This window comes from Falco punctatus, assembly GCF_963210335.1.
Source record: "Falco punctatus genome assembly, chromosome: 5".
In the NCBI taxonomy this organism is placed as follows: Eukaryota; Metazoa; Chordata; class Aves; order Falconiformes; family Falconidae; genus Falco; species Falco punctatus.
Genome location: NC_137584.1, coordinates 92,103,936 through 92,116,244, shown reverse-complemented (window position 1 = coordinate 92,116,244; position 12,309 = coordinate 92,103,936). Strand labels below are relative to the sequence as shown.

The following is a 12,309-nucleotide window of genomic DNA, read 5'->3' as shown; positions in this document are numbered from 1 at the left end:
CTTCCACTAGGAAGATGCCTGCTGCCTTTCTTGCTGCTGAAAAGTGCATAGGATTTTGACACAATTTAAAGCGTAGTTACAAAAAAAAAAGTGATCACTGAATGACCAGTTAATGTGCTTGACTACTTCAGAATCAGTGCATTTTGTTTTCAAACTTGTATGTCTATTTATATAACTGTTTGACTTCAGTAAAGTTCATAAAAGTAGCCCACTGAAGAGAAGTTCTTTGACCCATGATGTCCTGTTGTCACTCTTCTCTTAGTATTGGCTGCGTTGGTGTGTAAATACAAGAATAGTAATCCCTTCCTGGTTCCTTTTTTTTTTTTTAATGTGGAAAATTTAACATTGCATTGTGCCTTCCGAAAATACTTCTTTAGCTTCCTTGAATCATTTGTGTGCTCTCATGTTATGTCTGTGTTGTTGTTTTCTCCTAGTTTGACTCTTAATTTAAACCCACATATTGTATTGGTTTATTCCTGGCCCCTGCTGGCAAGAGAGCACTAATGCAATGGAACAGATTAATCAGTATTTTTAAGTGAGGAGATGATGTACTATATGGTCACAAATAGCTTCCATCGTATAGTACTTGTCATTGTTTGACATTTTTTGTAAAGGTGTGATTAAGAAGTTTTTAAAAAGTCAGCTGGCAGAGACTTACTGCAGGGCATTTCTCCCCTTGCCATCCTTCTGTTAGCTTCAGCCACTGCAATGCATGGTTCCACATCACATAATGTGGTTGGTATATCCTTCAGTCCTTCTGTTGCATGCTTTCATCATGGTTATATCCATCTTTGGTTAAAATCATGCATTGGAATGGTTAAGATCATAAATCCAAGACAAACAGCAAAAAAAAAGTTGGAGGGACCGTTTCAAGGAGCACACTTCTGCCATCATCCTTGAGGAGGTTTTTTGGCTTCTCAACAGGACCATGGATTTTCATATTTAACTGAAAGCTGCTTTTGTATTTTAGGTAACATGCTCTCATTTCTCATCTCTAACAGATCTAATGAGTTTCACTTTTCTGTATGAAAGAATGCCTATAGAATTGCTGGCAGTAATGCTGAATTAGTAAGGGCTGCTTTTTGTTTAATTTTAATGTTTACAAACAAATGGACCAAAACTACACATCTCTTTTGAGTTGACATGTCCACTAACCATTTGTGGGTCAGATCCCCCTGTTTGCTGTGATGGAGACTGCTGCAGCTGTAACCCAGAAGAGAGGAAGGTAGCCCTTCTTTTAAGAGTTTGGAGAAGGAAATACTCCCCTGTTTTTGGAAAATCTGACAGTAGCAGCAAGAACTAAGTACTAATATTAAGGTACCCAGCAAGATTTAGAAATAAAGTCAGGAAAAAAAATTGGTATGAATCAGCGTTCAGGTTTAGTGTAGACAGTCTTACATCTGCCTTTTTTGCAACAGCAACATTAAATGACGCCAACAGAGAATAAAGGGAGAGCGATACACACGTGAGTTTGCTTTTGTGACATGGCTCAGAAAAGGCTGGATTAAGTCCATACTTTAATATTACAGCTTCAGTTTTCCTGTCACAGTCAACATGTTGGATAAGTGGACATGCCTCTCTAAGAGAAGAGAAATGTCACTGGTAAGATGATTATTTTAAGTAGATAAAAACACACTAACCCATTAAATTGTCTCAATCTCTAGAACTTCCATTTCAGTTTTCATGCTGATTTATGTTATGAACTAACACTGTCATTTTTTTATAGACACTACAGAGGCAAGTGTTGTACATGTAACACAGCTGGAGAGAGATACCATATTGGTGTGTTTGGATTGTAAGTTTTAGTGTCAACTAAATACGTATGCGTATACATGCATACTGTCTGTCTTCAAATTAGGTCATATATTGAAGATTAATTCTTGGTTGACATATCGTATTTGTTGCCTAGGCTGCATCAAAATAGTGAATCTGCAAGGCAGATTAAAATCCAGCCGCAAACTGTCATCGGAGCTCACGTTTGACTTTCAGATTGAATCAATAGGTAAGTTGGGTTTCATTGTTAATACTGAATATCTGGGTAGACTAGGGAGCTGTGCAATCACCAGTCATGAAATTTAACAAGCAAGTGCTGTGCATTCAGCACCTGGGACAGTGTAGTTCTGGTTATACGTACAAACTGGAGTACAAGAGGCTGGAGAGCAGTCCTGCGGAAAGAGATCTGTGAGTTCGAGCTGTTGGCAAGCTGAGTGAGTCAGGAGTGTGCCCTGGCAGCCAAAGGGGCCAGCGGTGTGCTGGGGTGCACCACAGTGGTGTGGCCCCACCTCGACTGTTGGTGCAGGTTTGGGGGCCTCAGCATAAGGATGACATCAGAGCACTCCAGTGTGCCCAGAGGAGGGTTACCAAGATGGTGAAAGGTCTCAAGGGCGAGACTTCGGAGCCGGAGTGGCTGAGGTCAGTTGGTCTGTTCAGCTTGGAGGAGAGGAGGCTGAGAGGTGCTCTCATCGCGGTCTGCACCTGCCTCAAGGGAGGCTGCGGAGGGGACAGTGCTGATCTCCTCTCTCTGGTGACCAGCGACAGGGCACAGAATGGAATGAAGCTGCGTCAGGGGAAGTGCAGACTGGATGTTAGGGAAAGGTTCTTCACCGAGAGGGCGGTAGGTCACTGAACAGGCTCCCCACAGCAGTGGTCATGGCACCGAGCCTGACAGAGTTCAAGGAGCGCTGGGGCGATGCTCTTAGATGGTTTAGTTAGTCCTGCGAGGTAGTTTAGGTAGTCCTGTGTGAGGAGCTGGGAGTTGAACTCTGATCCTTACGGGTTCCTTCCAACTCAAGGTATTCTGATTAACTTGTTTACAGAATTAGAAATGCTAACTGCCAAGTCTTTGGCATTTGAAGCACTAACTCACACATTACATGTTGTATGAAAAGGCTGAGTGAAAGGTTCAGCATGCTATATAACGTGCTTCTCTAGGAGCAATTGGAATAGAGTAATAACCCTGGAGTCTTCCCTGATTAGGCTAAATATCTTTGCAATATGATGGAGACCTTCAGCCTGTAAAGGAATACCTTAACACAGCTTACACAAACTCTGAATCACTTGTGGTTAACTCCTTCTGCATGTGTGTTCACACAGTCTATTTTTATAATGCAGCTCAAAGACCAAATTGTATGGGATGTCACGCTTTACATAAATTTTCTTTCCTTGTGAAGAATCTGAATGAGTTAATTTGTGAAACAGAAAGACAGAATATGTTTATTTTGATAATTCCCCCACACTGGGATTGTATCACATGCTTTTGAAAGAGGGATGAGGAAGGATGTGTGCACAGATGAAAGGTAGCATTAAAAAAGGAGGAAAGTGGAAACAAAAATAATTGGTTGGAGGGAATTTACTTTTGAGGAGAAACTTTAAAGCTTCAGGGACTTGAGACATAATCTCTCACAGAGAAGAGGGGGAAAAAACCACATTGTCATGGAAAACATGGCTTTTATGGCTCCTGGTGGTTAGAAGGTGGGGGAAGGAAGGTGTACGCTTACTTGAAGCTGCTTACTGTGGGACCTCTGCACGTGCTGTAGTCGTCTCTTTGCTAGAGAGTCACAGATGAGGTACCAGTGTCCTGGTCTGGTCTGATAGTGTCTCCAAAGACCTCTGCTCTCTTTTCTGCATACCTGTCCAGAGGCAGGATGCTGGATGCAGGTGGGACAGAGTCTTCCCGGGGACCTGCACACTTGCCCTCTCTTTGAGGAAGGCTTTAGACCCATTTCCTTTCACAGGGTTCAAATGCAAGTCTGTCGCCACATTTGTGACAAGGGGAAGGGCTGGGAGGTAGAGGGCTCTGTAAAGCTTCGTGTTGCTACTGCAGAAGGACCATATTAGCCATTAGTTGCTGGCAAAGTGAAGAATGTTGCTGCAGTACCCCGTAACTTCTCTGCTAAAATTCAATATATATTTTCTGTTACTATTGGAATGAAAATGAGGATGAGTTTCCTGTTCAGAGGAAAGGACATATTTAGGACTACACATAAAGACAATTTTAGAACTTTTTCTGGTTGGGTGGGAATGCTTTTAAACCCTGCTTATTAAACAAACGTGTATATATAAATGCAGCTACTCTTCAGGCAGGTTAAGCGATTCCTGCAAGAGACATTTTACAGTCTGTGAAGGTGAACGTGATACAATAAAACATACGTGTACAAATTTCAAAATTGCAGTCATATGCTTTTGGCCTTAAAAGCACAAGGTGACATTATGCCTTAAAACTGATTCCAGTGTTCCCTTTTACCAGTCTGCCTACAAGACAGCGTGTTAGCATTCTGGAAGCATGGCATGCAAGGAAGGAGCTTTAGATCAAATGAGGTGAGTACTGCATTTTGCTTCATATTCTAGCTTCTAATGCAAACCAAGCAGTAGATAAACGCATGATGCTGTGGTCTGAAAAACATTAAAACATTTCAGTAACTCCTAGGGTAGACTTGAAAGCTGGAGTCATGTTCTAAGCATGTTTCATATGCTGCAAACTAATTGGCAAAGCTATACAAAAGCCCCTGTCAAGTCTTAACATACAAAGCAGAAAGCAACAAGAGACCAGGCCATGATGCCATAAAAAATACCTAAGCCTAATTCTTTGTAACATTTATCTTCTTCACCTTAAATTCCTTTGAAGACCAGTGTCAGTTCCTTGGCTTATCACATGTGGATACCAAAATTTGGGTTTTGCCAGTGGTTGCGTGCTCCACTGCTGAGCTTTAGCTTTTTGTCGTGCTGTTAAATAAGTTGCCTGTTGTTTTCCAGTCTCTTCCATGTTGCCTTTTCTCAGCCAGTTTGATGTGATTATTTTTTTTAGACATAGTTAAACCATTGTAAGTACATTCCCGACACTCCTCCTTTTCTTTCTGCAAACCGTGTGCATCTATGTGTTAGTAGTAATGCTGTACTCTGTAGGATTTTAATTAGTCTTTTCATCTGGTTCTTTGTCTCATTGGCTGAGAAATGGAGCTCATTATGACTGGTTGTATCTGAAGGTACACGTACAGTCAAACCATGCCAAGATTAGATGTTCCACATGGTTAGACCACCACATTTATTTGCACAAAGCCATAGTTAACCTAATCTGTGCTGGCGCTAAGTCTGCTCTTTGTGGGAAGTTGGCCCCAAAGACTAGAGTTGGACTACTTATTTCCAAGACTGCGAATGTTTCTTGTGGCATTTGCACATGTTTGATTCCCCAGGCATGATTGTCCTTCTCCCAAGAATTCTTAATGGTGAACTGCAGCACCCTGCTATTAGCACAGACCATGAGGAAGAGATGCTGCTGCTAGGCACTTCTCCAACTCCAGCCTCCTGCTAGCAGCATACTGTGAGGCTCAGTGGATTACTCCACCCATTGGCACTTAGTAGCTCTGATCCAGTTGTTGGAGGACATGCCCCAGAGTGCTGCAGCACAAGTGGATGCTTTGTACTGTTATATAAAGCATAAGGAACACTGTCTTCTTGCTTCGTTACTGTCAAGCCACAGCCAGCACCTAAATGAAGAACAGAAGGCAGAAACTGAGCTGTTAGAAAGCAAGCCACCCAAAACTTTTCTCTGTAGAACGTGTCTAGGGTAAGCTGTCAGGCCTTTTTAAATTACTTCTCTCTCCTGGCTGTCCTACTAGCCACAGGTATTAAGAAGAAAAAAAGAAAAAAAAAAAAACACCACCTCATTTTTATCTATAATATGAGAAGACAGACTCAGATCTTGACCATATTCCTTACTTTTTGGGAATTTTATACTATGTAGTATGTAGGAAGCAGTTACAAGGGACAAAAACTTAACCAATGTAACTTTGCAGCAAGTTTGTCCTTGAAAACGATACTAGTTCAGATTCCCTAATCTGATATCATTTGGTCTAATTGGGGATGATTTGATCTGCTTGCAAAGTTCGTTCTTTCCACAACCGTGAGCTTCCACCATGGTTTGAGTGGGAAGAATGAAACGGGGAGCTGTATGAATTCTGAAACAAGACACTCAAAATTTGGGCCAACATTGTGCAGACCTAGCCTCACAAGCGGGAAGTGATTTTTGTTAACAAAGTGGGGAAGCTTCATTGTTGTGAATTAAAATTCTTTTGCAAGTTCTCTTTGCCAGAAGTGTATTCACTACATCAGCTAATGCTACTAGGATCTGGGAAGGAGAGAAGTATCCCTTCTTTCCTCAAGAATGTGAAATGTGGCTGTATAGAAAAGGAGCTTTGTAAACAGCGCTGCCTGTTCACAGTGTGTCTTGATATCCCTTGGAGTATGCACTGGGCTTTGGGTGACTTCATTGATTAACATGATGTTTTCTTTGATGCTTTGGTATTTATGTGATTATACTTGCGTGATACATCTTTATAATTCACCCACAGTAAAAAAAACTATTGCATTAGTCTGAAATTTCAAAATACTGTGTTTTCTTTTCACAGTGGCCTAAGTACCACAGATTATGTTTCTATTTTTAAGGTTTTCAGAATAAGACTTTACTGGATCATTACTATGATTCAGAATTTCAACAAAATGCATTTCATGTGTGATTTACCTGATCCATTTTGGAGATCTACTCTAGAGTGAGACAGATTGCACCCTACAGCTACCTATTTCATTCACAGCTGTCAAGAAAACTGCACTGGTAGCTTGGATGCTGTGCAGTGCTGAGCCCTGCACAGGAATTCACATAATGTGGCAGGAATTATACTTTCAGATCTCATTTGAAAGTGACAGTTGCATTAAATTCTCTAGTGGATTTAAATCAGCAGCAAATAGTAACAGTCATAATTATTTTCTCTAGGTTGATTTTAAAAACACTTCTTCACTTAACATGTAAACACTTGTCTTATTTTTATTGTCTAGATCACACAGGAAATTTCTGATAATACAAGGATATTCAGGCTTCTGGGATCTGACAGGTATGGAAAGAAGTGAACATGGTATGCTCAAATAGAAGAATAATGTGTGTTCCTCCAATCTTGTAAAAGTTCTTTTTGCTCGTTCTTTGTGATTCCTTTTTTACCCATCTTACGCATTCCTTTGTGTACGTCTACCTTCCAGCCCTTCAAGTTTACTTGTCTGTCTTAAAAAAGAAAAAAATAATAATTCCTAAAACTGGTGTTCCCAGAAGTATTCAGCCAGGCTAGCAAGCTTCTATTTGGTTGCAGTCACAGTCTGCAGGAGTGCCTTCCTTCTTGTGCTGTAATTCTTCTGTTTAACTTGGTGAAATATTCACTTTCATGTGCTCTGCTGCAGTAGCTCATCAAGATCTACTTCTTGAGAATGCAAAAAATACTTGAATTTAAGTATCTCACTCTCACCCCAGAAAGGAACTCTACCAGTTGTCCTCCCAACATGACAGCTTAGGTCTTGTCCAAGAGCTCTTGGTAATTCCCAGCGTAGCTGTTATTTGGCATCTGCTGTGCAGGACACTAACACTGTGCCTATCTGACCCATCAGATACCAGCTTGCTGAGTCAGTAATTGCTATTTTAGGAGTGTCACTGACTTCCTTAACTTTCTCTGCCCTGTAGTCGAACTCTATGCTTCTGTAACAGCCAGGAGAACAGCAGATGTTTTGTCTTCTGGAGAGTGTGTGTTGATGTGACAGTTTCCCCAGTAATGTATTCATATGAAGTGCAAAAGATAGGCTTTAATTATTCTTTTGAGAATTGCCTCTGTCTCGTGCCACTTGCAGTAAACTCACTCTTGTGGCATCTTAGAACTACCAAAAAAGCTTCATATCAGCCAAAGGCTTTCCCCCTATTCTGCTTCTCCAGGCTTGATGCATGGCTCTGTAATTACCCATAATAATAACATCAGTGAATGGTACTGTGGCTTTATCAGCTATCTACCAGCCATTTTTTCCGGCTGGGGTTTAAGGATTCTGCCTGCTGTGTGATACTTGATAGCTTTTTGGTAATGGGCAGTTGTAAGTAACAGTCGTCTCTGACCTGGGGTGTTTGGAGCAGAGATGGTAGTGAGGTGTGTGTAGAGCTCAGCTTTATTGTTTCATTTCTCTTAGTTGTTGAGAGACAGCACAGCTCAATTTAAAAACAAGTCTGACTTCACAATGGAGCATGACATTGCAAATCACTGCCTTGGAAAAATAGCATCGTCTTCCCCAAATATGGTTCCATCTATTTCTGGCTTGCATTAATAGTTTTCCAAGTCTGAGACAATGTTTAAAGACTTTGCACTGCAATAAACATTACTTCCAACCTCTTGAGATACCATTTTGCTTGCAGCTCTGTCATGTTTTGTGCTCGAGCTGTGAAATCTTTTTCTAGTAACATGTCACTTCCTAGGCAGTTCATAGGAACTGGGGTTCTGAGAAGCCAAAAGCCTTATCAGTCTGATAAGGGCTTGCATGTTGCTTTCTCCTGGTAAGCAGGGAGTGCTTTATGGCATGAGGTCTTGTTCTTTTTGTGGAGCACGTTGAACAGAGGGTAGATGTTCTGAGCGATAGTTTTGAAGCAAGCAGCTTGTCCTTGGGTGAATGCACAATAGATGGATCTGAATTTCCCACAGTGTGCCTTCACCTCAAGGTGTTTGTGGAGGAGAATTTAATCATGAGCATCCTGGTCCATTTAGCAGTTCTTGCCTGATTAAAAAAAATCTCAAATAGCTTGTGAAACACAGTTGTGACTGCTAGTTTCTGTCCTTTGAAGGGAAAGGTCTGATCTAGGACACCCCCTTATGGTCTTCGCAGTTGTGGTGTAGGTCCAGCTAACCCAGTCTCCTGTCCCCAGTGCTGGCCAAAAGTGGGTGGCATGAAAAGAGTAAGAGAAGATTCTGCACGTAGCAGACCTTTCCTTGAGGACTTTCTCAGCCTGCAAGTCTTTGTGTCTGGGACCTTCAGAGCTGGAGGAAGTTTCTGTGGATTTGGGTTCCCAGGGGCTCAGGGAAAGACTAGAAGTGCTCACACAAGAGTCAGCTTTAGTCATCTGTCATGTCCAATGGCAAAGGGCAGAGTAACAATTTCCAGAACTGGAGCCTGATTCATGGGTTAACTTTGGAAAGCTCTGGGGAAGCACAAGCCCAGGCAGTAGGGGAGTGATGGACCCTCTTCAGTAGCCCCCACTGAAAGGATAAGAGGCAACAGGCGTACATTGCAGCAAGGGAAATTCCAGCAGGATGAAAGAGGGGAAAACAACATTGTGAGGGTGGCTGAACTCTGTAGCAGTACCCCAGAGAGGCTCTGGGAGATCCTTGGAGACCTTGCCTGGACAGGACCCTGAACTAGCTTTGAGGTTGGCCTTACTTGGAGTGGCTTCTGGACTAGAGGTGTCCAAGGAAAGAGAAATGACCACCGGTCAGGTGGATCCTGGGAAAGAACGTTTACAGTTGTGTCCAGGGATGTTTTTACACAAAGGCATACTTGATGATGTGGCTTTTTTAATTTTCTTGTAGGGTCGTGGTGCTCGAGAGTAGGCCAACGGATAACCCAACAGCCAACAGCAATTTATATATCCTGGCAGGGCATGAGAACAGTTACTGAGAACAGCGCGTGGCAGGCGGCTCACTGTGACAAGAGAACACTTCTGCTGCAGCAGCATTCGTGACTGGCTGAAATTGCACAAAAGCTGCAGTAACCCCACTTCAGTTACTTCATAATTTATTGTGGCATGAGAGGAAGGCGAGAATTGTTTGTGGTATGGACACATAAGTGTTATGGCACCACAGATGTTCTTAATTTACTGTTATGTAATCTTTGTACATAGGCAGTATTTTTCAGTGAAACTTCTTGCTGAAGACCTACACTGACTTTCTGTAGATAGCAGTCCTCCTGTTAAGTACAAGTGTCTTACCTGTACAGATGTAAAAGTCACTGAGAATGCAAAAATTAAATCGGGGTACTATTTTAAGGACTTCTCGTGTGTTTATAATAAAGCGGGATGCTAGCAACAAATATAGTACATTTAACAACACTATTGTATTTTACTATATGTGATTTACTAATAAATCTTAACTTTTAGGAATTGTAACCAAGGCTATAGTCAGATTACAACCTAGTTTTAATTTTTGATGCAACACACTGGTGTTCATGTTTGCACAATGTATTGATGTGATGTATACAGTCACAAAGGTAAGCTGTGACTTTGTGGATATAACTTGGGCTTCAAAGTTCCTTTTTATTTTTTGGTTTTGTTTACTTGGGTAGTTTTCTTCGAAACAAACCAGTTAAGCACCTGTGTTTTTCTATTAAAACTCTCCTATGATTACTTCTCTATGCTTGAAAACAATACTTTTGGGATGGGTGTCAGTCCCAGACTAGTGGTACCTGGCTGTAACACTGCAATAGGTGTTTGACGACTTAGTGTATACAATGATAAAAAATAGTATTACTGTTCATCTTACTAAATAGTTTCATATCACAATGAAAAGGAGCAACATTCCACATTGTGGAAATGCCTCAAACATTTTTGCGCCTTTTTTTTTTTTGCCTTATAACCATTTTCACCCTTTCCCTTGATTTAGGATGTTAACATGTGGCCAAAATAATTTAGTTACTACCTCATTCAGACAATACAGTGGTTACTACACATCACAGGAACTTGGTTTTGATCAGAAGTATTTTTGATTGCTCTTTTCCAGTGGAGTATGTAAATGCCAAGTTTTAGTAAAATGCACGCATTTGACTCCCTTTTTTTGTATATGTTCTTTATATTGTGATAATATACACTGAAAAGAAACTAAATTTAGTGATTTATGGCCTGCATTATTGTTGTGGTTGGTAATGTTCCCAAATGTATATAATGTAAAATAAACTTTTTTTAACATGTTGTTTTACAATTAGATTATCACCTGCACTAATTTTCCACGTAAGACTAAAATGGAACATACTGAGTTTTGAATTCTGCTATTAAATGTTTGTGCTAATCACAGAAGCTGGGCATTTCTGCATGTATGAATGAATGGTCAGACCACAGAAGCTCAACTCAGTTCGAGCTAGAGGGTGGGTGTTAATACCCTTTTGGCCTTTAGGCAACGGATGTATGTATCTGAAATGAGTCCTTCCAAATTCCAGCTGGTTTGATATCTTCTGCTTTTCCATCTTTTGATTGCAAAAGTGATGTGTGGTTTTTGGTTTTTTTTTTTTCAGCAGGGCTTTCTTTTCTGCCTATGGGACTCAAGCTTGCTGCCAGCTGGCCCCATCTCATCTGTTCCCTTGCACTGAATCTCAGATCCACTCTGTGGGAAAGGTGGTAGTGCAAGCCCCACTGTTGGGAAGCTGAACTCTCAGAAAAGGCAAGAACTTGGCATGTGTTTCACAGCACACTTGTGCTGCTGCCCAGTTTCCATCGTCCCTCTCATGGGTGATTCTTCACTTCTGATGTGCAAAAAGTAGCTAAATTTTAACTGAGTACAGTATAGCTGATGTGCTGTAAACATGCTTCCTCCTGTGGTGTTTCTGCAGGAGCTGTGGCCAAGTGTCTTCCCTTTGGAGGTGCTGGGGCATTGCTGAATTACAGGCAACAGGAGCTAAGGGATATTGGGTTTTATTCTGGTTGAACGTTTTTGGTACGAGGATGCTTGCCTGGATGCAGCTGGAAGAGCTAAAAATAAAGAGGACAGAGTGGTGGCATGTGGGAAGTAAGCAGGGGAACATTGTGCCAGGGCAGGCTTGTCTCTCAGCTATGGGTATAGCCAGACAGTTTTGCTTTCTGCGTGCTGCTCTCCAACCCGAAAGATGAAGCAGTGAAAGCTTTCTTCTTTTTGAGGAATCGTCCTGTTGCAGTATTTGGGGTCTGTGCCACAAAACTGCCTCTCGCCTGCTGTGAGCTGCTCTGTCCTCAGCCAGCAGCTGCCCTGAGCTGAGCCCAGGAGCCTGGGTGTCCGGTAGAGCAGAAGGTCTTTGTTAGACCTGCGGTTGCCAGGAACTGATACTTTCCTTGAGCAACGTTTGGTGGGAGTTACTGCCCATCCCCCCACCCCCACCCCCACCCCCCCCCCCGATGTATGGCTGGGTTTGGTGTGTGCTAACTGGTGGGAGCAGTCACAGCCAGGAAATGGAAACACAGGCATGGTGAGGTCAGAGCAAGGCTTCTGCTTACACCTGGCTGACACAGGCTCTCTAACAACCTGCGTAGCTTTCCTTTTTCTCTCTCCTCCCTACCTCTTCCACTCTGGCTGCTATCGCTGGCTTCTAGTGAGCAGTCCTCGCTGCTAAGAGGCAGAAGTGCGTTGTGATGTGGCCGTGTGATGGGGCATTCATTCAGTCATGTCATTCACCTGACAGCAAAGTTTAGTCAGTGCAGGGGGTGAGCTTGGGTCCCGGTCCAAACTGAGCTTTCTTAAAGAGAACGAGGAAGTGGGTTTCTTGGGATCCATTGCAGAAGTG

General features: G+C 42.1%; 1 protein-coding gene across 11 annotated transcripts in view; it reads left to right on the top strand.

Annotated features, from left to right (window-relative positions):
- MAP4K3 (mitogen-activated protein kinase kinase kinase kinase 3) overlaps positions 1–10,855 on the top strand; it is an 84,751-nt gene extending 73,896 nt beyond the window's left edge. For 9 of the 11 annotated variants that reach the window (XM_080388652.1, XM_080388651.1, XM_080388650.1 and 6 more), the window contains 5 exons: positions 1,727–1,795; positions 1,910–2,002; positions 4,247–4,317; positions 6,829–6,884; positions 9,378–10,855. In XM_080388652.1, the coding sequence (XP_080244778.1) occupies positions 1,727–1,795; positions 1,910–2,002; positions 4,247–4,317; positions 6,829–6,884; positions 9,378–9,465 (377 nt within the window). In that variant the 3' untranslated portion in view covers positions 9,466–10,855. Of the gene's footprint in view, positions 1–1,529; positions 1,796–1,909; positions 2,003–4,246; positions 4,318–6,828; positions 6,885–9,377 lie in introns of those variants that run through there. The other 2 variants (XR_013928339.1, XR_013928338.1) reach the window with 2 other exon arrangements.
- The last annotated feature ends 1,454 nt before the right edge of the window (positions 10,856–12,309 follow it).